Source organism: Eubalaena glacialis, chromosome 3, assembly GCF_028564815.1.
Source record: "Eubalaena glacialis isolate mEubGla1 chromosome 3, mEubGla1.1.hap2.+ XY, whole genome shotgun sequence".
Lineage (NCBI taxonomy): Eukaryota > Metazoa > Chordata > Mammalia > Artiodactyla > Balaenidae > Eubalaena > Eubalaena glacialis.
The window spans coordinates 71,777,672-71,803,275 of record NC_083718.1 but is presented as its reverse complement, the minus strand read 5'-3'; the positions used below and the strand labels follow the sequence as shown (position 1 = coordinate 71,803,275).

The 25,604-nt window shown below is 42.0% G+C and overlaps 1 protein-coding gene across 6 annotated transcripts in view; it reads left to right on the top strand.

The window, feature by feature from the left end:
- Positions 1–926: 926 nt before the first annotated feature.
- The window catches only part of LOC133088014 (uncharacterized), a 45,258-nt gene continuing 20,580 nt past the window's right edge, over positions 927–25,604 (top strand). Inside the window, exons 1-5 of one of the 6 annotated variants that reach the window (XR_009700482.1) lie at positions 927–1,078; positions 14,001–14,102; positions 14,884–15,223; positions 16,376–16,473; positions 18,286–18,313. Coding sequence is in view for 1 of the 6 variants with exons in the window: in XM_061185778.1 (XP_061041761.1) it covers positions 14,032–14,102; positions 14,884–15,223; positions 16,376–16,396 (432 nt within the window). In the remaining 5 variants the exon portion in view is untranslated. Of the gene's footprint in view, positions 1,079–14,000; positions 14,103–14,883; positions 15,224–16,375; positions 16,535–16,686; positions 17,027–18,285; positions 18,314–25,604 lie in introns of those variants that run through there. The other 5 variants (XR_009700481.1, XR_009700483.1, XR_009700480.1 and 2 more) reach the window with 5 other exon arrangements.

Sequence of the window (25,604 nt, the reverse complement as noted above, 5' to 3'; positions counted from 1 at the left end):
TATAGTTTTGTTTAAGGAGTTGACTCATGTGACCGTGAGGCAGGCAAGTCAGGGCAGGACTCTGGGCTGGAGACACAGGGAAGAGCTGATGTCCCAAGGCCATTGGAGGAACAGTTCCCTCTTTCTACGGAACCTCATTTTTCTCTCCAGTCCTTCAACTGATGGACGAGGCCCACCCACGCCGCGGCATTGACAATCTCCTTTATGCAAAGTGGACCAATTTCAGTGTTCATCTCTTCTGAAAAATACCTTCCTGGCCACATCTGGAATAATGTTTGTGCTTGCCGGGGGCCCCACGCAGTGCGCACATGAGATTAACCATCCCCGTGGCGATGATGACACTTTATTTTCTCCCTTGACCATTGTCACTACTATTCCAATTAAAATGGCAGCGCCATGAGGGCAGGGCATTTCCTTTTTTGCCAATACTGAGCGTCCAGGGTCTGTTGCCTAGCATAGGCTAAATACACGGCATTTTTGTGAACAGAAGCCGGGATTCCGGCTGCCATATTTAATGAGGAATTATAGTCTTATTATTGGGGGGGAGGTGTCACGGTTCATCAAGGGCGGGAGTCGAACCCGCCACCCCAGGCCCCGAGGGATTTCCCAGGGACCCCACTTCGGGCCGGTGGGTGTGGCCGGGGGCAGCTGAAGACGTGCGTGCGTGCGTACGTGCGTGCGAGGGGGCGTGTCCACGGGGCGGGTGGGGCTCGCCGCGAGTGAGTGGTTCAGCCCGGCCCCGGTTCATTATGCTTGCCTCACGCCGGCCCCAGTCGGCAGCAGCGCTGGAGGCCCCGGGCCTGTGACCACAAAGAGGGAGCCGGGGGCCGGACGGGAGCGCGGCGGCGGCGGCGGCGGCGGCGGCGGCGGCGGCTGAGGCCCAGGCCAGGCCCCCTCCCCTCAGCCTCCCGCCCGCCCGCCCGCCTGCCCCGCCCCCGCCGGCGGCGCCCCGCCCCTCCCCCAACCGCCAGACTAGCCTGGTGCGGGGGCCGCGCGCGAAGACATGGGGGAGAAGCTGAGGCTGGAGTCGCCCGTGGGGGCCGAGCCCGCCGTCTACCCGTGGCTGCTGCCGGTCTACGTGAGTGCCGCCCGTCCCCTCTTCCCGGACCCCCGCCTCTCTTCCCTCACGGCGCGCGCTGAGCCCACCGAGAAACGGAGCGACTCGAGTCGCCAGACCCTCTTTGGAGCCCCCCTTCCCGCCCTGCCTGTTCTCCGCGGCCGTTTCCAGCCCCCGCGCGCAGGGTGGGCAGAGGGGAGCCGGGGCCAGCCGGGGGCGCGGGGGCGCAGACTCGGCCGCGGGGACCCCGCGCTTCCGAGGGGCGCCCGAGCCGGTCTGCCGTTGGCTCTGTAGGGCTGGGGACCCCGGTCCCGCCCGGCCTGGACTGCCGGCGGGCTTGCCCTTCCGTACTTTATGATCTGACACGTCGGGTTTCTTTTTCCTGGCCAGCTTTACCAGACTTTACCTGACCAGCTTTACCAGCGTCCCCTGATAATGTGTTAGATATTCAAGTTGTAGGGCCCGGTCCTAGCCCTATGGAATCAGCAACTCTGGTGGGGCTCAGTGATCTCTGTTATAACAGGCCCTCCAGATGATTTTTATTCACCTTAAAGTTTGAAAATATCTGCATTGTCAGCTGGCCAAAGCGTCCACCAGCAGGTGAAGGGGAGTGGCGCCTGGAAAAGATAGGGACTAGCCAAGGTAAGTACAGTAGCATTTGCCGTGGTAGTAATGGAGAATGCCTTTTCTCCACTGGTTGGCACAGACTAGTATCTGGGAGCAGTGGCAGGGTTATTTAGGATGCTTTACATTTCAATGTAGAGTGACCGCTGTCCTGGTTTGCCAGGGACTTCCCCTGTGTGAGCACTTAGAATCTCATCCTGGCAAACCCCTTAGCCTTGGGTTTGAAAAACTTAGGGAATAACATGAAATTTAGGGGAAGCATGATCTAGGTTTTGGGCAAGTCACAAGTGCTAATTAAAGCTAAGCAAGTATGGACAACATCTAGCCTTCTTTACCCCTTTGCGGGGAGGTAAATCTTGATTGGGTGAAAGGACTTATTGTTAAGAGATCTTTGTAGAAACATCCCCTTCTGCTTAGTCCGCTGGTTCTCAGTTCTGGCTAGACATTGGCATCGTCTGAGGAGGTTTAAAATGATTTTATTGGTCTAGGATGACCAACTGTCGGTGTGAGGGTTTTTAAAAAGTGCTTCAGATGATTCTAACGTGCAGCCAAATTTAGGTGCCACTGCTTAAGCTTTTGAACCGCTGCTACATATTTTCTCCTCATCTTCCTATGAGAATATCCAACTGTAGTTGAGGTTTGTTTTTTTTTTTCTTTTTCTTTTTTTAACTGTCTTATTATAAGATTTACTGTCTTAAATAAGATTGAATGTACAGAAAATCCTGCTAGTCCATCTGGTATAGCTGGATACCCAGAATAATATCGTTAAGATATGTACCATTTAAGTATTGTGACTGGCCTTTTTAAAATTAACATATGCATTAAATTAGTATTGATAGTATAGATCGCTTTCGAAGTTGTCATGTTGGGGAGCTATACCTCTAATCTGCTGCCATTGCTAAATATCTGGACACCTCTTATTAGGAATTGCTTTTAAAAATCTTTAGGGATTAAAACCAAGATTGCTGTATTATTTGTACTGGGACCACAAAAACCTCACAAAGTTCCCCCGCTGTACCTTCTACCCCCATCTCTAACCCTTGGCAACTTCTAATCTGTTCTCCATCTCCACAGTTTTGTTATTTTAAGAATAATATGTAAACATAATCATGAATTACTTAATCTTCGGAGATTGGCTTTTTAAAATTTTTCCCTCGGCATCATTCCCTTGAAGTTCATTTCAATTTTTGCATATATTAATAATTTGTTCCTTGTTGTTGCTCGGTAGTATTCTATCATAAGATTTTATCACAACTTGTTTCAACATTCACCCATTGAAAGACATTTGGGTAGTTGCCAGTTTTTGGCTATTAGAAGTAAAACTGCTATGAACATTTATGTGTAAGTTTCTGTGGGAACTTCATTAAGTTTTTGTTTCTTTTGGATAAATGCTCAAGAGTACAATTACTGCATTGTAGGGTGAATCTACTTTTAGGATTAAAAGAGACTGTCAAGCTGTTTCTCAGAGTGGCTAAACCATTTTATTTTCCCACCAGTGATGTGATATAATTTTTCTACGTACTCGCCAGCATTTGATGTTGTCACTATACTTTAATTTTAGTTATTCTCTGATATCTCATTATGGTCTTAATTTGCATTTCCCTAATGGCTAACGATGTTAAACATCGTTTCATGTGCTTCTTTGCCATGTGTATATTCTCTTCCATGAAATGTCTGTTCCTGTCTTCTGCCTATTTTCTAGTTGGATTTTTTTAAGTTGTTTGGAGAGTTCTTTGTATATTATAGATACAAGTCATTTGTCTCATATGGGATTTTCAAATATGTTTTCCCACTGTGTAATTTGAGTTTTCATCCACTTAAAAGGATCTTCTATGAAGCATTTTAAACTCATTTTGATGAGATCCAATTTATCAGTTTTTGCTTTTATTGATCATACTTTCGGTGTCAAGTCTAAGAATTATTCACCTAGTTCTAGATGCCAAAGATTTTCTCCTATTATTTTTTTCTAAAAATGTCCAGCTTTTACATTTAAGATTATGATCCACTTTGATTTAATTTTTGTGTAAGATGTGTAAGGTTTAGGTTAAGGTTCATTTTTTGTTCGTTTGTTTTTGTCGAGGGATGTCCAACTGTTTCAGTACCATTTTTTGAAAAGTCTATTCTTCCTTGATAGCTTTTGCACTGCTGTCAAAAACCAGTTAAATGTATTTATGTCAGTCTATTTCTGGGTTCTCTGTTCCATTCCATTGATCTATGTATCTACCCTCCATCATTACTGCGAAATCTTGAAATTGGGTAGATTAATTCCTCCCATTTTAATCTTCCTTTACAAATTGTTTTAGCTATTCTTCAGCCTCTTCTTACCATATAAATCTTAGAATAAGCTTGTCTATATCCACAACAACCTTGAGGGCATTTTAAGAGTAATTGTGTTAAGCCTCTTAACTTGGGGAGAATTGACATCTTTAGTATGTTGTGTTTTCTAATCCATGAACAAGGTATGTCTCCCTATTTGTTTGGGACTTTTAAAATTTTCTTCATCAGCATTTTGTAATTTTCAGTGTAGAGGTCCTATAAATGTCTTATTGGGCTTATATTTAAGTATTTATTTAGGTCAGTTGTAAATGGCATCACATATTTTTATTTAAGCTTCTACACATTTGTTATTAATATATAATTTGATAAAATTGTGTTGATCTTGTACTCTAAAACATTTACAAACTAATATTATTTCTCAAGCTTTTTGTGGATTCCTTGGTATTTTCTCCGTTTAGATTATCATCTCATCTTCAGATATAGACAGTTTTAGTTTTCCTTATTCAATATAATAGGATATATTACTATTCAGCATTCAGTAGGATATATTCCTTCCTATTCAACATAGTAGGAATAGTCCTTTTATCTTTAAAATAAACTTTTTAAGAATTTAACTTTTAAATTTATGTATTTATTTATTTTTGCTTTATTTTCTTACTAGAACCTCCAGTAATATATTTAATAAAAGTGGTGAGGGCAGATATCGGTGCCTTGTTTCTGATCTTACAGAGAAAGCATTCAGTCTTTCACAGTTAAATATAATGTCGGTATAGGTTGTTTGTCGATCATCTTTATGAGTTTCAGTATGTTCCTTTTCTATTCCTAGTTTGCTTGGAGTTTTTTATCTTCTTTTTTTAAAACCATGAATGGGATTGGATTTTGTCAAATGCTTTCTCTGCATTAATGGATAGGATCACGTGACTTTTCCCCCTTAATCGATTGGATATGGTGGATTACATTGTTTGATTTTCAAATATTTAACCAACTTTGCATAACTGGAATATATACCACTTGGTCATGGTATATTATTCTTTTTATATATTTCTGGATTTAATTTGCTAATATTTGGCTGAGGATTTTTACAGCCAATTTCATAAAAAATACTGGTCTGTAGTTTTCTTCTTTCTATACTATCCCTGTCTGGTTTTGGTATCAAGGTAATACTGGCTTCATAAAATTAATTAGGAACTGTTCCCTCTACTTCTATTTCTTATCAAGTCATGTAAAATTGGTGTTAATTCTTTACGTCTTGGGTAAAAGTGAAACATCTAAGCCTGAATATTTCTTTTGGGAGTTTTTAAATGAAAAATCAGTGTTTCTCATGGTTACAGGAAAATTGAGATTATCTATTTCATCTTGGCTGAGTTTTGGTAGTTTTGGGTGTAGAAGCATTGGTCCATTTCATCCACATTTTTGAATTTATAGTGTAGACTTGTTCATAATAACTTGTCCCTTATTAACCTGCAGGATATGTCATGGTATCCCTGGTTGCATTTCTGATATCTGATATTTGTGCCATCTCTCTTTTTATCTTTATCAGTCTTGCTACATCTTTCTTGATTAGATTGTTTAATTCAAAGAACCAGCCTTTTGTTTCATTGATTTTTTTTCCCCCTTATTTTCCTGTTTTCAGTTTCATGGATTTTTGTTTCATCTTTATTATTTCCTTCTTTCTGCTTGTTTAGTGTTTTTTCCTCTTCCGTTTTTACTATTTTAATATAGAAAATTAGATTATTTCTTTGACATATTTTCTTTCCCAACTTAGTCCTATAAACTTCCCTTTCAGCATTGCTTTCACGTCATTCCACAAACTTTGATCTGTTATATCTCCATTTTCTTTTATTCTATGCATTTAAACATTTTTCCCTGACTTTTTACCCATGAGTTATTTGGAATTGTGATGTTTAGTTTTCATGTGATTGAAGATTTTCCTGTTGTCTTTCTGTTATTGATTTCTAGTCTGATTCTGTTATGGCTAGAGAACATACTCTCTATGATTTTAATTCTTTTAAATCTGCTAATGTTTTCTTATCACCCAGTATATGGTATATGAGTGAATGTTCCATGGACACTTGAATATGTATTCTGCTTTTATTGAGTGTGTTCTCTAAATGTCAGTTATATCCTGTTGATTGATGATGTTTTCAGTTCTTCCATATCCTTGCTGATTTTGCTCTCTGGTAGTTCTATAAATTGCTGTGTTGAAGTCTCAAATAATAATTGTGGATTTAAAATTTTCTCCTTTTACCTTTTTCAGTGTTTGCTTCATGTGTTTTGAAGTTCTGTTGTTTGGTGCACACACATTTAGTATCACTAGGTCATCTAGGTGGATTATTCCTGTTATCTTTATGTAATGACCCTCTTTGCCCCTAATAATTTCCTTTGCTCTGAAATCTACTTTATGTGATATTAATATAGCCATTCCTGCTTTTTCTGATTAATGTTCATATGATATATCTTTTTCATCCTTTTCCTTTCAACTGCCTATATCATGATGTTTAAAGTAAGCTTCTTATAGACAGTATATAGTTGGATCATGCTTGTGATTTTTTCATCTACTCTTCCAATCTCTGTCTTTGACTTGGTTATTTAGATCATTTACAGTTAATGTAATTATTGCTATGTTAAAGATTAGGTCTACCATTTTATTTTTTGTTTTGTCTTTTACCTTAGTTTCTCAATCCTGTGTTTCTCTTATTTTGCCTTCTTGTGGGTTACTTAAACATTTTTTAATAAGTGCATTTTAAGCTAATTTATTTATAATCATTTGTGTATACTGTTTGTATAGTTTTCTTAGTGGTTGCTTTTGGCATTACACTATACATATGTAACTTATCATAGCCTACTGGAATCAGTGTTTTATTACTTCAAGTGAAGTTTCAAAATTTTACTTCCATTTAGGTCTCTTAATAGTCCCCAGTTTTAAAGTATGGTTTTCTGTAGTATTTCCTTTATATACGTTGAGAACCACATCAGATGGTGTCATAATTTTTGCTTTGACCATCATACGGAATTTAAGAAACTCATGAGGCTAATGATAGTCTCTTATATTTATCCCATTTGTTTTCACCCATTCCATTGTTCCCCTTTTCTTTCTGAAGTTCCCAGTCTTCTGTTATTGTTTTTTTACGTTTTCATAACAGTAGGTGATATCTGGGCTTTCCAGTGCCATTGGATATGAGTTTCAGGAAACACTGAGCCTGGCTCACTTAATGCTACTGAGTTGGAGGGTTTGTATATGTTGGGCCTGTTGGCACAGCAGATGCTAGCAGATTAGACTAATGTTGATGGGACTAGTGCCACAGGAGGATGCATTCCCATTCAGGCTATGCTGCTGCTACAGTAGATCAAATCCCCCTCTACCCCAAGTGTGGGGCAGTGACCTGCTGCTGTCACTGCTTCTTTATTAGGCTGCTTTTGCCTCAGGTGTGTGGTGGGATCCCTTGGAAGCTGCTGCTGATGTCAATCACAAGGTTAAATTCATTTTAGAAATACTTAAATATAAATATATAGCCTGGCTCTTGTAGGACCTCTGTATTTGTTTTTTATTGCTTTCATACGAATTACCACAAATTGAGTGACTCAAAACAACGTAAATTTATTACCTTACAAGTCTGACATTGGTCTCAATTGAGTAAAGTAAAAGTGTTGGCAGGATCGACAGATGAATGGATAAAGCTGTGGCACATATATACAATGGAATATTACTCAGCCATAAAAAGAAATGAAATTGAGTTATTTGTAGTGAGGTGGATTGACCTAGAGACTGTCATACAGAGTGAAGTAAGTCAGAAAGAGAAAAACAAATACCGTATGCTAACACATATATATGGAATCTAAAAAAAAAGAAAGAAATGGTTATGAAGCACCTAGGGGCAGGACAGGAATAAAGACTCAGCCATAGAGAATGGACTTGAGGACACAGGTTGGGGGAAGGGTAATCTGGGATGAAGTGAGAGAGTGGCATGGACATATATACACTACCAAATGTAAAATAGATAGCTAGTGGGAAGCAGCCACAAAGCACAGGGAGTGGAATTCTGCAGTGTTTGCTGATGGGTCATTTTGGAAGAGCTGACTTTCAGTCTGAAGCTCTGCCTGTTTGCATCTGAAGAATCTGCATTTAAGGAGAGGGTGTATGAGGAAGGGGGTGTATGAGGGACAAAGGTGTCCGGGGTGCAGATGAGCCAGGACCTGACCAGCTGCCTTTTGGGTCCTCTGGTCCCATCTCTTGGTGTGTGCCTCATCTGCATCATCACTGTCCCCGCTGGCACCCCTGGGGTGTTGTTGTCTGAGTGAGATTCCCCTGGTGCCCCTGCTCTCCTCCCCTCCTCCTGCTGGTTGGGGAGGGAACTGCTTGCTGTGTGGTCTCTACTCCTGAGGCACGAAGGACCCTGTAGCATGGACCTGCAGAGTGTGGGGTGTGGTCCCAAGAGCATGGGGCCCACATAGGACACAACATCGGGGCGTGACAAGTATTAGGGCTGCCTCATCACTGACAGGGAATGTTGGCCAGATCCTGCTCGGGAGGGTGTGGTGGGTGGCCTGGGACCCTAGAGGCCCCATTCCTATCCTGGAGCTTGGAGAGTGCATCCCCATGGGCTCCAGATTCACCCCATATCTCAGCCATATCCCTCTGTCCTGTCTTTGAACTCAGGAAAACGAGCTCTCTTGTCCACAACATAGGCCTGGTCCTGTTGGTATTAGGATTCTTTAAGTTAGGCGTCCTGGGATAGCTCTTTTTAGGCCTGAGAAGGAACAACTCAGGAGTGTACAACAATTTCAGATGAAACTAATATCCAATGACTATCTCTAACTACTCGGTTGTTGACTTCTATTAGTCATTATTCTCCTGGTTTTAGCTCTGATGTGGGGATTACAGAGGAGTCAACATTTAAATCTTCATAATCTGTGTATTTGTAGCTTCAGTATCATTACTGACCCATAGTTTTTTTATGGTTTGGGAAGAGTTATTGATTTCATGTGTCATGTAAAGGATTCACAATGATGATAGGGCAATTAAGATTACAATAATGGCTAGTAAATTGTTCACATTTTCTCTACCTGTGCATCTATTGTATGCATATGAGTTAGTTTAGATGTCAATATTAGTGAAATGATATAGAGGACTAGAGAACTTATTTTAAAAATCACTGTTAATGTGTGATGATGAAAATGTAAAAGTTCTTCCATAATCGGTGATGTTGTATCTTGAGAGCCTAGATGAAATTGATATGCCTTAGTGATATACAGGATTTTAGCCTATGATTTAACTTTGACAAAGCTACATCACTTTTTACTTTTATCTCATTTATTGAGAAAGACATAATTGTTATGGTGTTGGCTTGAAACTGGTTGAGAAGGACTTGAGTCCTTCCTTATTTTACATTTACATAGGTAGGATCTTGAAACATAGGATATGGTGGAGGGCATTCGTGTAACCCTTCTAGGTTAGGAGTAGCAATTTCCACTGCTAAGACTTCTTGTTTAGACACAAATGCTTTTCAAAGTATGAAGATTATTAGCATTACTGCTGCTACTGAGATGAATGAGCCCAAAGACAAAATATTTCATGTGGTGTGTGCCTCAGGGTACTCAGACTAACGTAGTGACATCCCTGAGAGGCCAAGAAAGTGCTGCAGGAAGGCATATTTACTACTACAAATATACTTGTGAAGTGAATTTTTGCTCATGCTGAGTTAACTGTATAACCTGAGAATAGTGGGAATCAGTGTAGGAAGCCTCCTACAATAGTGAAAACTGCTTCCATGGACATTAGGTCATGGAAGTGTGCTACTACATAGTATGTATCCTGGAGGACAATGTCTGGGGATGAGTTGACTAAGATGATTCCCGTCAAACCACCTACTGTAAAAAGAAAAACTAAAGCCTAAAACTCATAATATAGTGGGAGGTCATATAATATTACCTGCGTGAACAGTTGCTAACCAGGGACTTCCCTGGTGACGCAGTGGTTAAGAATTCGCCTGCCAATGCAGGGGACACGGGTTCGAGCCCTCGTCTGGGAAGATTCCACATGCCGCGGAGCAAAAAACCGGTGCGCCACAGCTACTGAGCTGCCCTCTAGAGCCCGCAAGCCACAACTACTGAAGCCCACGCGCCTAGAGGCCGTGCTCTGCAACAAGAGAAACCACTGCAATGAAAAGGCCGCGCATCGCAACCAGAGAAAGCCCACGTGCAGCAACCAAGACCCAACGCAGCCAAAAAAAAAAAGAAAAGAGAAAGAAAAATTAAATAAAGAGTTGCTAATCAGCTAGATACTTTTACTCCTGTAGGGATAGAAGTAATTACGGTAGCTGATGCAAAGTATGCTCCTGAGTCGACAGCTATCCCTATGGTAAACATATGATGGGCCCACAAGAGAAATCCTAAAAAGCCAGTGGACATGACTCATACTAGTCCCAAATAGCTGAAAGGCACTTTTTGTCCTAAATAGTATGTAATGATATGTGAGATTATAACAAACCCTGGTAGGCCATGAATACAGACTTCAGGGTGACCAAAGAGTCAAAATAGGTGTTGGTATAGGATTCAGTCTCCTCCTGCAGGGTCAAAGAAAGTAGTGTTTAGATTTCTGTCTCTTAAGAGTATGGCAATTCTGGCTGCTCGGACTGAGAGTGGTAATTATAGTAATATGGCTATAGTTGGGAAAGATTAAACAAATACTGGTGTTTGGTATTGGGATATGACTGCTGGTTTTGTATTAAAGACTATAGTAATAAAAGTAATAGCACCAAGGATTGAAGAGACACCTGCTAAATGTAAGGAGAAAATGGTTAGGTCGACAGAGGCTCCTTCATGGGCCAGATTGCAGGCTAGAGCTGAATATAGGGTTCCACTTGTACCAGAACCAGCTTCTACTATTGGTGATAGGAGTAGGAGTAAGAATGATGGGGGAAGTAGTCAAAAGTTTATATGATTTATTGGGGAAAATGCTACCTGAGGTGCCCCAGTTATTAGTGGCCCACATGAGTTTTCAAACCCTGCAATCATAATGGGTACAACTGTAAAGAAAATTATTACAAGTGCAGGGACTGTTATGACTACCTTACAGATTTGGGCATCTCCAAGTAGCGCTCCAGGTTAGCATAGCTCAGCCAGGATTAATATACTTAAGGCGCTGCCTGCTACTCCAGCTCAAGCACCAAATAGTAAAGATAAAATGCCGATATCTTTGTGATTTATTGAAAATAATCAGCAGTGTATGAACAGAGGTAAAATGACTGAGCTAGGGCTTCCCTGGTGGCGCAGTGGTTGGGAATCTGCCTGCCAATGCAGGGGACACGGGTTCGAGCCCTGGTCTGGGAAGATCCCACATGCCGCGGAGCAACTGGGCCCGTGAGCCACAACTACTGAGCCTGCGCGTCTGGAGCCTGTGCTCCGCAACAAGAGAGGCCACGATAGTGAGAGGCCCGCGCACCGCGATGAAGAGTGGCCCCCGCTTGCCACAACTAGAGAAAGCCCTCGCACAGAAACGAAGACCCAACACAGCCAAAAATAAAAAATAAATAAATAAATTAAAAAAAAAAAAAAAAAAAGACTGAGCTAGCATTCGACTGTAAATCTAAAGACAGAGATTGAGCCCTCTTTCTGGCAAACCCTGTGGTGAATCAACAAATTGAATTGTAACTTGAGAGAAGCAGCTTCAATTCTGCCGGTGATTTTCCTGCCTTTTTTTTTTCTTCTTTTTTCTTTCTCAAAGGCAGGAGAAGTAGATTGAAGCCAGTTGACTAGAGGATTTGCCTGTTAACTAAAATTTCCTGGGGTTAAAACTCATCAATCTCGTAAGGATTTGGCTTAATTACAATGTTTGCTTTGCATTCAATTGATATAGGAGAAAGTCCTGCAGTCCTTATTTTTAGAAATTAAGTAAATTGTACTTGTTTAGGGTTTTGAAAGCTCTTGGTCTAAACTAACCTAAATTCCTAGTCCAGCACTGATAGGATGGGTGTTATGGGTAGTAATCGTGTGGCTATTATGATGAGTAATGATAGGAAAGTTATTTGTTTTGTATGTTCAAATTGTTGTACTTTTGTGTTGTTTAATGAAGGGAATATAGTTAGTGATGTGGATTATGTTAGCTGCAAGTAGAAATATATGCTGAGGACTGCTGTGATGGCTATTAGTGTTGGTAGAATGATGTTATCATTTTTGTTATCTCTTGGATAATTATTCATTTGGGTCAAAACCCTGATAATGGTGGGCGACCTCCTAATGACACTATAATGCTGAGGATAAGGATCCTGATGGGAGGTGTTTTATCTCATGTGTGTGATAATGATACCCTTGTAGTACATGATCTGGGTATAAATAGGAAGAAGATAGTGTTGTTATGATATAAATTAGTATGTTTAGGATTGTTATACTTGGAATATACATTATAATAGCTGTTATTCATCCTATATGGGCAATTGATGAGGAGGCTGTAATTTTTTCCAGGTGAGTATGGCTAAGTCTGCCTCAGCGTCCAACTATGATTTATAATATCACCATGATTAACAGTATGTTTAGGTTGATGGATGGTGACATGTGGTATAAAACTGATAGGGGTGCAATTTTGTCATGTTGATAGCATCAGGCCTGCTGTTCATGGAATGCCTTGAGTTACTTTGGGCACTCAGAAGTGAAATGGGGAATGTCCTACTTTTGTGACAAGGACGATTGTCATGATAGTGGATGCTGCTGGATTAAAGATTTTTGTAATTCATTGTGTTCTTTGACCAGAGTATATTAGATTAATGATAATAGCCATTATAAGTAGTATTGATGTGGTGGATTGTTTTAGAAAATATTTGTTGGATGCTTCTGTAGCTTATGGGTTCATGTTTTTTATTAGAATGGGGATACCATTAGCCAGTGTGAGCTTGTTACTACAATTATATTTCCTGAAATAATGGTCAGTAGAATGATAGTAAAAACAATGAGAGTTTATTAGTACAGGAAGGATATACAACAATATTTTGGGGGTATGGGCCTTGAAGCTTTCTTAGAGAACCTTACTATATAGCATTGTGGTGTAATGTGGTAGCATGGAGAATGTAAAATTCTTAGAAATAAGTTCAATTCCAGGAATAAGCACATTTAAACCTCTATCATTTACTTTATCCAAGTAACTCTTTTGTCAAACATATTTCTTAAGTTTGCTGTGGGTTGCCTGGTATGATGACAGGTAGTGAAAACTCTCATATACATAGGGCTAATGTTAGTAGTAAAAAAATTTTTATAAGAGATGTATACGTTGATCATATCAAAATTGTGGGTAGGATGCTCGAATTCATAGAAAGGAGATTGTTAGATGTGTTTTAATGATGACTTGGGCTGTATCTAATTCTGGCACGTAGGGATTGTCGAATGCTCCTAAAAATAGAATGTTGTGGAAATGTTTGTTATAAGGAAATTGACATATTCTCTAGGAAGGACGGGGTGAATGGGCCTGCTACATTTTCTACATTGAAGAGATATACAGGTTTTGATTCTACTTCTGTTAAATCAAGTGGGGCTTCATTGGATTTCTGCTACTGCAGAGATAATCAAATTCTGGGTAGGGGTCAGGAGAAAATTAGTCATAGGTGTTCTTGTGTAATAATTACTGTTGAAAGTGTAAATGATCCATTTAGCATTAGGACTGAGAATAGAATAACTGCCAGCAAGACTTCATATGAGATTGTCTGTGCTACTGTCCCTAGAGCTCCAGTGAGTAAGTATTTTGAATCTGAAGCTCAACCAGATCAGAGGATGGAATAAATGGCTAGGCTTGATATGGCTAATATAAATAGTATGCCTACATTTATATTAATTAGTGGATAAGATATGGGAAGAGGAATTCATGTTGTGAGAGCCACGGTTAAGGCTAGCATTGGGGCAATAATATATAAATTGATGATGTTGATGGTCATGGTGGTTCTTTAATAAATAATTTGAATGTCTCAGTAATGGGCTGCAATTTTAAAAGAATAAGATAAATTATACCCACAAACTCCCAATCTTTCCTGAAACATTGCAATCTGAAACCCTATTGTAGGAAGCAGAAGATTCCAGGAGACATTCTACAAATGAAGGACTCTAAACCCTGTGGTTGGATAAGGAATTCTGGAAGGAAGATATCCTCACCCAAGGAGAGCAGGTTCCTATACTTCTCTAACATCGCATCCCTGTACAATTCCCATTGATCTTGGTCCAGGCATTCTCACTCCTCTTGAGAGAAATCTATGGCCACGTCCTGGAATGGCAGCAGTCCCTGAAATTAAAAGTACACATGCCATGTGGCCACGGGAAGAGTTCATAATGTGACCCAAGAAGAAAACAGCAAGTTAAGAGAACTGGTTTTAATTTAGAAGACTGTCTTCAATTATCCACTAATATATATATATATATATTTACAAAGTAACTTTCTCTACCTTATTTCTAACTACAAGAAAAGAGTATGGCATGTGATCCACAAAACCAGTGTAGAGACTATACTTGTCTGGAAAAGAAATGATAAAATGATGGTTTCAACACAGGCATATGCATTTTTGAGTGTTTTATTTATATCCAACTGGATAAAATGTGTGTATTTCTCAGACAGAAAAGACATGTCGAGGTAGAAATGTACCTTTCAACTATTCATGGGTACACAAGTACACTGGGGAGATTGTAAAAGTGCAGATCGTGATTCAGTAGGTCTGGTGGGCCTGAGTTCTATTTTTTCCTCAAGCTCATTTTTAACTAGTGATGCCACAGTCTCTGATTCATTAACCACAGTTGGGAATAGCAGAGACATAATTAGAAAGGTAAAAATTCATATTTAACTTTGAACTTGAAGTGTTTTATGGATTTTACACCTTTAATAGAATAGTAAGCACAGCAGCAACAATCATTTGTGAATATTTACTATAGACTGTGTATCTTTCTTTTTTGTGTAGGATTCCAGGAAAAAGGCCTGGGCTGCGGCCACAGTGGGCGGGGCCCCCAGGCCGGGCCGCCTCTCCAGGACCCCCGGAAGGGGGCTCCTGGAGGCTCCAGGCGGCTCCTCCCCCGGCGCCGCCCTCCCTCCCGGAAGGCCTCGGGGCAGAGCGGTCCCACCTCCTCGCCCAGAACGGAGCCCGCGTTTCCGCAGAGCTGGAACTCCCGGCTCGGGGTCTCTTCCCTCCGCCGTCACTGAAGTGCCCCGGAGCCCGAGGGGAGGGCGGCCTCACTGAGGCTGCCGGCTCTGGAGGGGCCCCGGCGGCCGAAGCCGCGACAGTCCTGGGGACCGCGGGCCGGGTAAGTGGGCGCCGACCCTCCTCCTGGTCCGGTGCCCGGGCGTCAGTGCACGACCAGCTTCTGAGGGGCAGGGGTTCGCTGCCACCCGCCGCTGCTGTGCAGAAAGAGCGGCCCCCAGCGTTCTGGTCCCGGGGAACTTCGGTCCCTCCTCTCGCCCCTGCCCTCGGCCTGGCTCGCGGGGCCTGGTGGGCGTGGGGAGTGGGTCGGCCTGAGCGTCCTGAGGGGAAACGGGGAAAGGGAGGCGCAGGGTCCGGTTGGAGCGTCAGCGCCCTTCCTCCTGACTGCGGGGAAAGCGGCTGAAAACGCATCCCCAGGCTCGCAGGCCCCTTGTTTAGCCGAGTCTCTCTGCGCTCCTTCCTCCCTGAGCTAAAGTACCGGGGGGAGGGGACAGGGGAGGGAATGGCGCAGGTAATGGGGAACATCAAAAGGTGATTGTTAACTAAGGAAAACCAGCTCTCCCAAGGTGAGGAATGTAGCGCTTTTCTTTGTATGGGAAGATGCAAGCGTCTGGGCTCACTGAAATCATTCCTTTGATATGCACCTCAGCTCTCTGGGGCCAGCATTCTGTATTTGCATATCCTGAGTTCCTCAGGGCCCACCGGCTCACATTGGAGGGCTGCAAGTGCTGATGACTGTGACATCCTTTTTTTACTGATATGGCAAGAAATATTCCATTTCTCACAGGCTTGAGGGGCAGAGAGTGAAAAAGAGTAGGAGAATCTCACTCAGCATGTAATTTGGCATATATATATATATATATAATATTTATATTTAACTGTGCTAATGGAGGCTCTCAATTCCAATCAATTTGTACTACTGCCCTCTGTATTAATTTCATCAATATCATATGATAAATGCCTATAAAATTGACGTAATCCATTTAAACAGGATAATGATTTTTAAAGGAAACATAATAGAAATATAACAACAAAACCCTTACCACCAAAGGCTGTGTGTGGAACAACCTAAATACATGTTCCATTGTTAAAATATTGAAAGATGTATTCAGTAGAAATATCAACAAAATGAAAAATAATAAGGGCAGCGGAATGCTGAAATGTATCTTTATCATTAAAGTGGCAGAAAATCATTTATTAGTAGGCACTGAGGGCAGAGGATGCCTGATTTTATATTTTTTTCATATTTGTGCAGTTGTTTCAGCAAGTAACTTAAAGACAAAATGGAAAAACAAGGAGGTTTGTGCCTGAGATCATGTTGAGGTGAAACCAGGGATGGCCACCTTGTGCCAGGTGAGTGAAGTTTACCTGGCCAGGTAGACCGCAGAGCTCCTGAGAAGCCAGGGTTGGAATTCTTCTGCTGGGTGCCCCTTAGCTTCTGTGACTTGATTGATTGTGAGTCATGTTGGGGGAAAGACCTGATCACAGGAAATGGGTGGAAATAGAGTGATTTGGGGAGCAGCTAACGACATTCATCACAGCTCATGGCCTGATTGAATTTTAAAGAAACAGGAAAACAAATGCTTCTTATGGAATCAGAGAATGTGAGGGCTGGACAATCCCAGAAAATGAGAAACACCCATCCCATTTTCCAGATGAGAAAACAGAGGCCCAGCAAGGTGAAATCCCTCACCCAAGTTGCACCTGTCTCTCCTCCCCACTACATGGTTCATGAAAGCAGGACTCTTTCTGTCTTGATCACTGCTGAACTCCAAACAGGGCCAGGCATCTAGCAGCTGCTTCAAAGATTTTGGTTGGGCTTCCCTGGTGGCGCAGTGGTTGAGAATCTGCCTGCCAATGCAGGGGACGCGGGTTCGAGCCCTGGTCTGGGAAGATCCCACATGCCACGGAGCAACTCGGCCCGTGAGCCACAATTACTGAGCCTGCGCGTCTGGAGCCTGTGCTCGGCAACGAGAGGCCGCGATAGTGAGAGGCCCGCGCACCGCGATGAAGAGTGGCCCCCGCTTGCCACAACTAGAGAAAGCCCTCGCACAGAAACAAAGACCCAACACAGCCATACATACATACATACATACATAAAAAGAATGTAAGCAGACAAGAATAGCATTAAAAAAATAAAAAATAAAAAAAAAATTTTGGTTGACTGGATGAGCAATGCTATTTCTTTCTTTCTCACTCTTATTCAGGACTGAGCCAAGAACTCCCCAGGTTGCAATGTAATTCGATAAATGTAACTATTAATTGAGTTTTGTTGTGATGAGGGCTTAGGCTTTGAAGGTTACAGACTTGGTTCAGATCCTGGTTCTGCCACTCAATAGCTGTTTGGCTTTGGGAAAATTACTAAACCTCTCTGAGCTTACTTCCTCCTTTGTAAAGTGGGGATAAAACTATCCGAGCCAGCAGAGCACCTGCATCAGGGATGTGCACTAAGTATTGGTCTTTCTCACTCTCCCACTCCTTCCCTCTGTTCTTCCCCGAGAAGATGTATAGAAGGATATAGTAGTTTTTTTTTTTTTAAATAATTAATTTAATTATTTTTGGCTGCGTTTGGTCTTCGTTGCTGCGTGTGGGCTTTCTCTAGTTGCAGTGAGCGGGGGTTACTCTTTGTTGCGGTGCGCGGGCTTCTCATTGCGGTGGATTCTCTTGTTGCGCTTGTTATGGAGCACCGGCTTTAGGCGCGCGGGCTTCAGTAGTTGTGGCCTCCAGGCTCAGTAGTTGTGGCGCATGGGCTTAGCTGCTCCGCGGCATTTGGGATCTTCCCTGACCAGGACTCGAGCCCATGTCCTCTGCCTTGACAGGCAGATTCTTAACCACTGTGCCACCAGGGAAGTCCGATATAGTACTTTTTCAAAAGGGGTTTTAATTTATTTCAGAAAATAATACATTTTTCTTGTAGAAAAGTTTATTCCCCTATAGAAACATAAACACGCAAACCACTCCAAATGCTGTATTCTATGGGTTAGATATTATCAGTCACATTTTATAAGTAATTGGGCAAATGCCAAAGCACTAGCTACTGGGGAGTAAGAAGACTCAAATCTGGGGTGCCCCCCACCCCAATTTCAAGAGCAGGGTGTGTTTTTCAAATCCATGTTTCATCTGGTCTTTGTTTCTCATCCATATTCTGTGTCTGCCTTTCTCCAGAAGGCTCAGATCCTCCGCTTTCACACCCTCCCGGCTGGCTGTGCCCCAGCTCCCGCCCTGGAACCTCTGCATGCCTGGGTGTGCCTGCTCCCCCTGTGCATCACCAGCTTTGCCAGGGAGCTGCTGTATCGTGCACTGCTTGCTGTACCCAGAGTACCTGGACCCTTCTGGTACATGAAGTACACCCTCATCACCATGTGTGCACGCCCATCCCCTTACCTTATATCCTGCCTCTAAGCCAGGGTTGGGGGTGACTACAGTGTGCATTCAGCTGTGTGAGGTGCTGGGATCAAAGTGAAGTTCCCAACTTTTGAAGTTACAGGCTTGAGGGGCATACAGTGATTTAAAGTCGGGTCACCTGACTTAAAGGGGGAACTGATTGATTTAAAGCCAAGGCAGCTGACGTAAAGCCTGCGTCCCTCAGCTGCAGGACGAGACCAGCTTTGGCGGTGCACGGGTTCGCTCCAAGCCAGCACTGCTGTTCAGGAAGAGCTTCCAGTAGCGCCTTAGTGCAGGGGGACTTGGTCCGTTGTCTTGCCCCTGCCCTCAGAGGGGGGCCACCTGCTCTTCTGGAGAATCAGGGAGGGGGAAGTGCAGAGTCCCAGCTGGAGTTGCGGCACCCCTTGTCTGATGGCAGGGAAAGGGGGGCGGGGCTGTGTGGTGTCCTGGGGCTGGACTCACCAGGTCGACTCAGCCTCTCAGCCTCCTAACCTCTCCCCACACACCCCACAAGAATTTCCAATAATATGTAATTGCGCCTTAGCTTCTCGGTGTTCAAACTCATACCCAGGCTCCCAGGTCCCTTGATTCAGCCAATTCCTCTGTGCTCTTTCTTCTATTAGATACAGTCCCAGAGGGAGGGGCTGGGGGATGGGACTGGAGGGATCCCAGCAGCACTGGCCTCAGCTGACTAAAGAGATCCGGGGCCTGCGCTATCACTCATGTGCGAGGACCCTTAAGGCGGAATCGAGGGAGCCAGTTAGAGGCAGTGCTTGCTGCCTCAAGTGAGTATGGATCACCGTCGGGTGGGGAGCACACTGACCCCTGAGAAGTACTGTTAGGAGGATGTGTTCCTCCCTCGGCTTCAAGGACGTGGGTGGGCTTCAGGGCTCCAGTTCCTCTCCAGGCCTCCAGGTCCGACGGCACCGCAGCGGCCTTGCAGACCTGCCTTCCTGTCCCAGAACTTGCCAGGCTCCAGGAAGAATCCAGACCGCAGAGATGGTGCCTGAGAACTCCAGCTTAAGAAGTGCTGTCCCTGGGGACCCAACAGTGGAGGGAGGAAGGGTGAAGGGAGTGGGGGCGTGGGGTAGGGAGGGGTGGCTGCCCTGGGAGACGTTGAGAGAGAAATATCGCCCCCCACACCCCCTGCCCCTGCAACTGACCCATTGATGCCATAGGATCTCAGGGCCTTTTAGTCAGAGATGCCTCTGCTTCTTTACTCCTGTGTTCAAAACTATGCAAAACCAACTCTTCATCCTCTTGCTGCCTTGCCAGGACTTTTAAAGCACTGTTCTTTTGAAGCACTCATTCCCTAAACTGCAGTTTGGAGCTGTCCCAGCTATTTAAAAGTGTTCTCCTTAAACTGAGACTAAATCCTACTCTTTTGGAAAAATGTCCTTCACTTCATTGGAGATCATCTTTTCTGCCCATTCCTTCCTTCTACTGCCCTCTTAAGAACCCCTGTGCTCAAAGAGCTTGGTGATTTATTTTTTGCTTGATGTCAAAAAGAAACCTTCCCCATGCACCCCAAAAAGCTTTCCTGGATCATAGGTGTTTCAAAACCATGACAGTGTTTTGCAGTTAGTATACACTGGGTAGACTGCCTAGCAATCCCTCCAAGAGCCAGAGGTGAGCAACACCTTTACTTATTTGATTGGATGCCCTTCAAGTTTAGGAAGGTACCATTCTTATGACCCAGCAGATAAGACAGAGGCCTGGATGGCTGTGGCTGTGATTAGATAACTTCTGATGATTTTATTTCCCTTACTGAGCTGCTGCTTCAAGGTTAAATTCATTCTATTACCTGTCCATTTTTAAGGAAAGACTGACAAAGTCACTGGAATAGGTCAGGAGTCTGAGCTCAGGGTTGGTCAAAGGTACTCACAGGGAGGAAGGTGGATAAAAATAGGTGGGTAAAATAGGAGGGTTGGCAAGTACAGCCAGGACACCCGTGTTCATTGTGCATACTAATAAAGGCCAGAATCTCCTCATTTATCTCTGGTGGGAAGTTTTGATGGTTTCACAGGATCAAACTCAAATCATATTCAAACTAGGGGATTTCCCTGAGCATAAAAGGAAGTATCCATCCCTAGCAGGAGTCGCTAAAGAGGAGTAAAGGCGTAGATGTAGAGAATGGACTTGAGGACACAGGGAGGGGGAAGGGTAAGCTGGGATGAAGTGAGAGAGTGGCATGGACATATATACACTACCAAAGGTGAAATAGATAGCTAGTGGGAAGCAGCTGCATATAGCACAGGGAGATCAGCTCAGTGCTTTGTGACCACCTAGAGGGGTGGGATAGGGAAGGTGGGAGGGAGACACAAGAGGGAGAGGATATGGGAATATATGTATACGAATAGTTGATTCACTTTGTTACACAGCAGAAGCTAACACAACAAGGTAAAGTAATTATACTCCAAGAAATATGTTAACAACAACAACAACAACAACAAAAAACCCCAAATCTAAGTCAATCAAGCCAACGGAGACATTGTATGTGTTTACAGTTCAAGAAATCCACAAGAGAATCCTTTACTCTGTAGGCAATGAATGGTCCATTCGAAAAGAAAAAAACTTTCTAAAATGTTGTTTTCCATTTATTGTTCAGAACATCCTTTTTATACCTCTGCATTTCTTACTATTCAAAGCCAAGTCACGTGAGTTACAGGGAAGCAGCTGATTGATTTAAAATTGGGTCATGTGATTTAAAAACCAATGGCAGTTGATTGATTTAAATCCCAGTTAAATGACATGAGGAAGGGGTGCTAAAAACTGCTTTTTCATCTCTGGCTCAGAATATCATATTTACCTTGGTTCTTGTTATGTTTTAGAAAACTTGAGCTGTCTCTCCTTGGAATCATCAGGAGAAAAATACAGTATTTCAGGTTCATTCTTGATACCAACTTCTCACAGTTAAGGTGTATTGACTAAGAGATCTTCCTTCTTCAAGAGATTCCAAACCTCTGTAAGACACTTCATTGTAATTGGAGAAAAAAGAAGAATGAAATCTGGCTAGCAGCTGCAGGAGGCCAAGGCAGCCCCCAGGACTAGGGAAGGAGGAGGAGGAAGGGCTGAGAGTTGCCATTAGAGCAGACAACCTCCAGAGGGCGCTGAAGCACCGGCAGAGCCCACCTGCCACTCCCAGTTTGGCACTCCAGGGTCAGATTTGGGTTTGGAGATGGGGTTGCTGTAACCCCAAGGAGGTGAGCAGAGAGGAGGAGTTGATTACATCTGATTATCCTCTGAATCTCTGATTTGATTATCCTCTGACTCTCTGGCCCAAATTGCCTGACTTCACAGGGGGGACAGAGTTTTGCTTTCAGCAACTGATGGGACACTTCCAGGCTGGTCGGGTTGCCCAGTGGCCCGACAGCCTGACAGGCTGACTGCGGTGTGATCACCCTTCGTTTCTCCAGAATCTGTACATCAGGAGGTGCATGGGTGTGGGAGCCCATTCACCGCCACCCCCCACCCCCAGGGGGGATGGCACCTTCCCTGGCTGTACCCTATGATCACCAGGTGCTTGAAATGAATGCAAGATTTTTGACTTCAAGGAAAAGCTCACGTAACCACTTCTGCCTCATAATGTGTGGGATTTACTATAATGGAAGGACATTGTAAAGAACAGGTAGAAAACTCACCTGTTGGTCTCCATGTAGGAGTTAATTTTGCATGAATCCCCCCTACATGAGTAGATAGCAGAGGTTTATTTTTGTTCCCGTGTGTGTAGTGTCAGAGGATGTAGGTATGGTGATTTGAAGCCCTCAAAGAAATATTCTCAGAACTCTCAAGACTTCTCTTGATTGGAACCGAAAGAGACCTGGAAAAGGAGGAAAAGAAAAGGAGGAGGGAGAACGAATGACTGTTTCTCAGTAAATTCACCTTCCTGGTTGATTGTTCTGTCTTCTCATTTCTTTTAACTTCCATGTATGTCTAATGGAATAATGTAGAAAGGCTGATTTTTATGCTTTAAAAGATTTTACATCACAAAGAAACTAGAAGTGGCTAACAGAACTTATTCAAATCAATTTTACATAGAGACTTTGATATTAAATTTTGTATACTAAAATGGGTTTATCCAAATTTTCTCTTTCTTTTTGAGTGAATATTTGTAACATATTTTTGTAAATAATAATTTATCCTAGATGTACAAAATTGTGAGAATGGGTACCATTTTTTACCACTTAAATGATTTCTTTTAAATGAATAGATTGTACACTTTAAATGCCAATGTTGTGTCTTATATGTTGTGTTTTAATTCCTTGATTTCCAAAACTTGTGTTTATTTAATTGATTTCTATCTGATAATCTGTGTCTCCCCTTTATTGTTTCTTACTTTCTATTTTATTGATCTATAGTTAATTTACATTATTATATTAGTTTCAGAGGTACAACAGTGATTCATAAATGTTTAGGTTCTTCTCCATTTATAGTTATTATAAAAGAGTGGCTATATTCCCCATGCTATACAGTACACCACTGTAGATTATTGATTTTATACATAGTGGATTGTACCTCAAAATCTCCTACTACTATTTTGCTCCTCCACCCTATCTCTCCCTGCTGGTAACCACTAGTCTGTTTTTTAATCTGTGAGTCTGTTTTTTTGTTGTTGTTGTATTCAATTTTTCAGATGCCACGTGTAAGTGATAACATACCATGCTTGTTTTCTCATAACATACCATGCTAGTTTTCTCTGCAGCTTATTTTACTAAGCATAATGCCCTCCAAGTCCATCCATGTTCTTGCAAATGGCAAAATTTCATTTTTTGCTGAAGTCATCATAAAAAATCTTTTTTATCCACTAACCTATTGATGAACACTTAGTTTGACTCTATATCTTGGCTATGGCAAATAACACTGTTATGAACATTGGGGTGCAGTTATTTTTTTGAAATAGTGTTTTTGTTTTCTTCTGATATACCCAAGAGTGAAACTGCTGGATATTATGGTAGTTCTATTTTTAGTTTTTTGTGGAACCTCCATTCTGCTTTCCACAGTAGCTGCACTAATTCACATTCACATCAAGAGTGTACAAGAGTTTCCCTTTCTCCACATCCTCACTAACCTTTGTTATTTGTGATCTTTTTGATGACAGCCATTCTGACAAGACTGAGGTGATATATCTCATAGTTTTGATTTGCATTTTACTGCCGGTTAGCTATGTTTAGCATCTTTGTGAGTTCTGGCTGTCTATCTGTATTTTTTCCTTGGAAAAATGTCTATTTAGGTCTTCTCATTTTTAAAAAAAAAAGATTTTGGGTGTTTTTTTGATATTGAGTTGTATGTGCTGTTTCTGTAGCTTAGATATGAACCCTTGCTTAGTCATCTTTTTGGTGTTAACCTCTTATCATGTGCAAATATTTTCTCTCCTTCAGCAGGTTGTCTTTTCATTTTGTCTTTGGTTTCCTTTGCTGTGCAAAATCTTTTAAGTTTAGTGAAGTCCCATTTGTTTATTTTTGCTTTTGTTTCATTTGCCTTAGTAGACTGAACCTAAAACTGTTGCTATCATTTATGTTGACGAATGTTCTATATTTTCCTCTAGGGGTTTTATGGTTTCTGGTCCTACATTTAGGTGTTTATTCAGTTTTGCATTTATTTTATATATGGTGTGCTAAAATAATCTAATTTTATTCTTTTCCATGTAGCTGACCAGTTTTCCTAGTACCACTTATTGAAGAGACAGTTTTTTCTCCATATTGCCTGCTTTGTCATAAATCAATTAAATATAAGTGTGTGGGCTTATTTCTGGGATCTCTATTCTCTTCCAGTGATCTTTGTGTCTGTTTTTGCTCTGGTACGATTCTCTCTGATTACTGTCACTTTGCAGTGTAGTCTGAAGTCAAGGTGCATGATGCCTCCAGCTCTGTTCTTTCTCAAGATTGTTTGGCTATTTGGGGTCTTTGTGTTTCTATACAAATTTTAAAATTACTTTTTCAAGTTCTGTGCAAATGCTTTGGTATTCTGATAGGGATTGCATTAAATCTGTAGATTGTCTTTGGTAGTATGGTTATTTTAAGAGTATTAATTCTTCCAGTCCATGCACATGCTATGTTTTTCCATCTTTTTGTGTTGCCTTCAACTTCTTTCACCAATGGCTGATAGATTTCTGAGCACATGTCTTTTACCTGCTTAGGTGTGTTTATTCCTAGGTATCTTATTCTTTTTGATGTGATTGCATACGGTATAGTTTTCTTAATTTTTCTTTCTGACAGCTTTGGGTTTTGTTTTTTCTTCTTTTTCTAATTCCTTCAGGTATAATGTTAGGTTGTTGATTTGATATTTTTCTTGTTTCCTAAGAATAAGCTTGTATCACTATAACTTCCCCCGTGAACTGCGTTGGCTGTGTCCCATAGATTTTGGATCATTGTGTGTTCATTTTCATTTGTCTTGGGTATTTTTAGAATCCCTCTTTAATTTCTTCAGTGTTCCTTTCTTCCCCATTTATTCCCTTCATCTGTGACGTGAGGACTATCTTTAATATTATGTTTGGATTTCTTTCAGTTTTGTGTGAGTGTGTGTGTGTGATTATTTAAGTTGCTGAGCTCTTAATTTCACATGGACACTACCAACCCTGCATTGTTACTCTCCTCCCCCACAGTTACTGAATTTGACCTTATATTTTACATCTACTTGTTTTGTGTGTCCCTTAACTTCTTATTGTGAATATAGATGATTTTATTACTGTTTTCTTTCATCCTTCCTATTAGCTGTGTACATGGTTGATTTACTACCTTTGTTGAATATTTGCCTTAACCAATGAGGTTTTTCCTTTAGTAAGTTTCCTTTCCTAATTTTTATGTTTCAGTCGTGGCCTTTTCTTTTTCACTTAGAAAAGCCCCTTTAAGATTTCTCATAAAGCTGGTTTGGCGATGCTGAGCTCTTTTAGTTTTGCTTCTCTGTAAAACTTTAGATCTCTCCATCAAGTCTGAAGGAGAGCCTTGCTGGGTAGAGTAGTTTTGGTTATGGGCTTTTCCCTTTCATGACTTTAAATATACCATGCCACTCCCTTCTGGCATGCAGAGGTTATCCTGAAAAGTCAGCTGATAACTTTATGCAAGTTCCCATGTTTGTAACTTGTTGCTTTTCCTTTGCTCCTT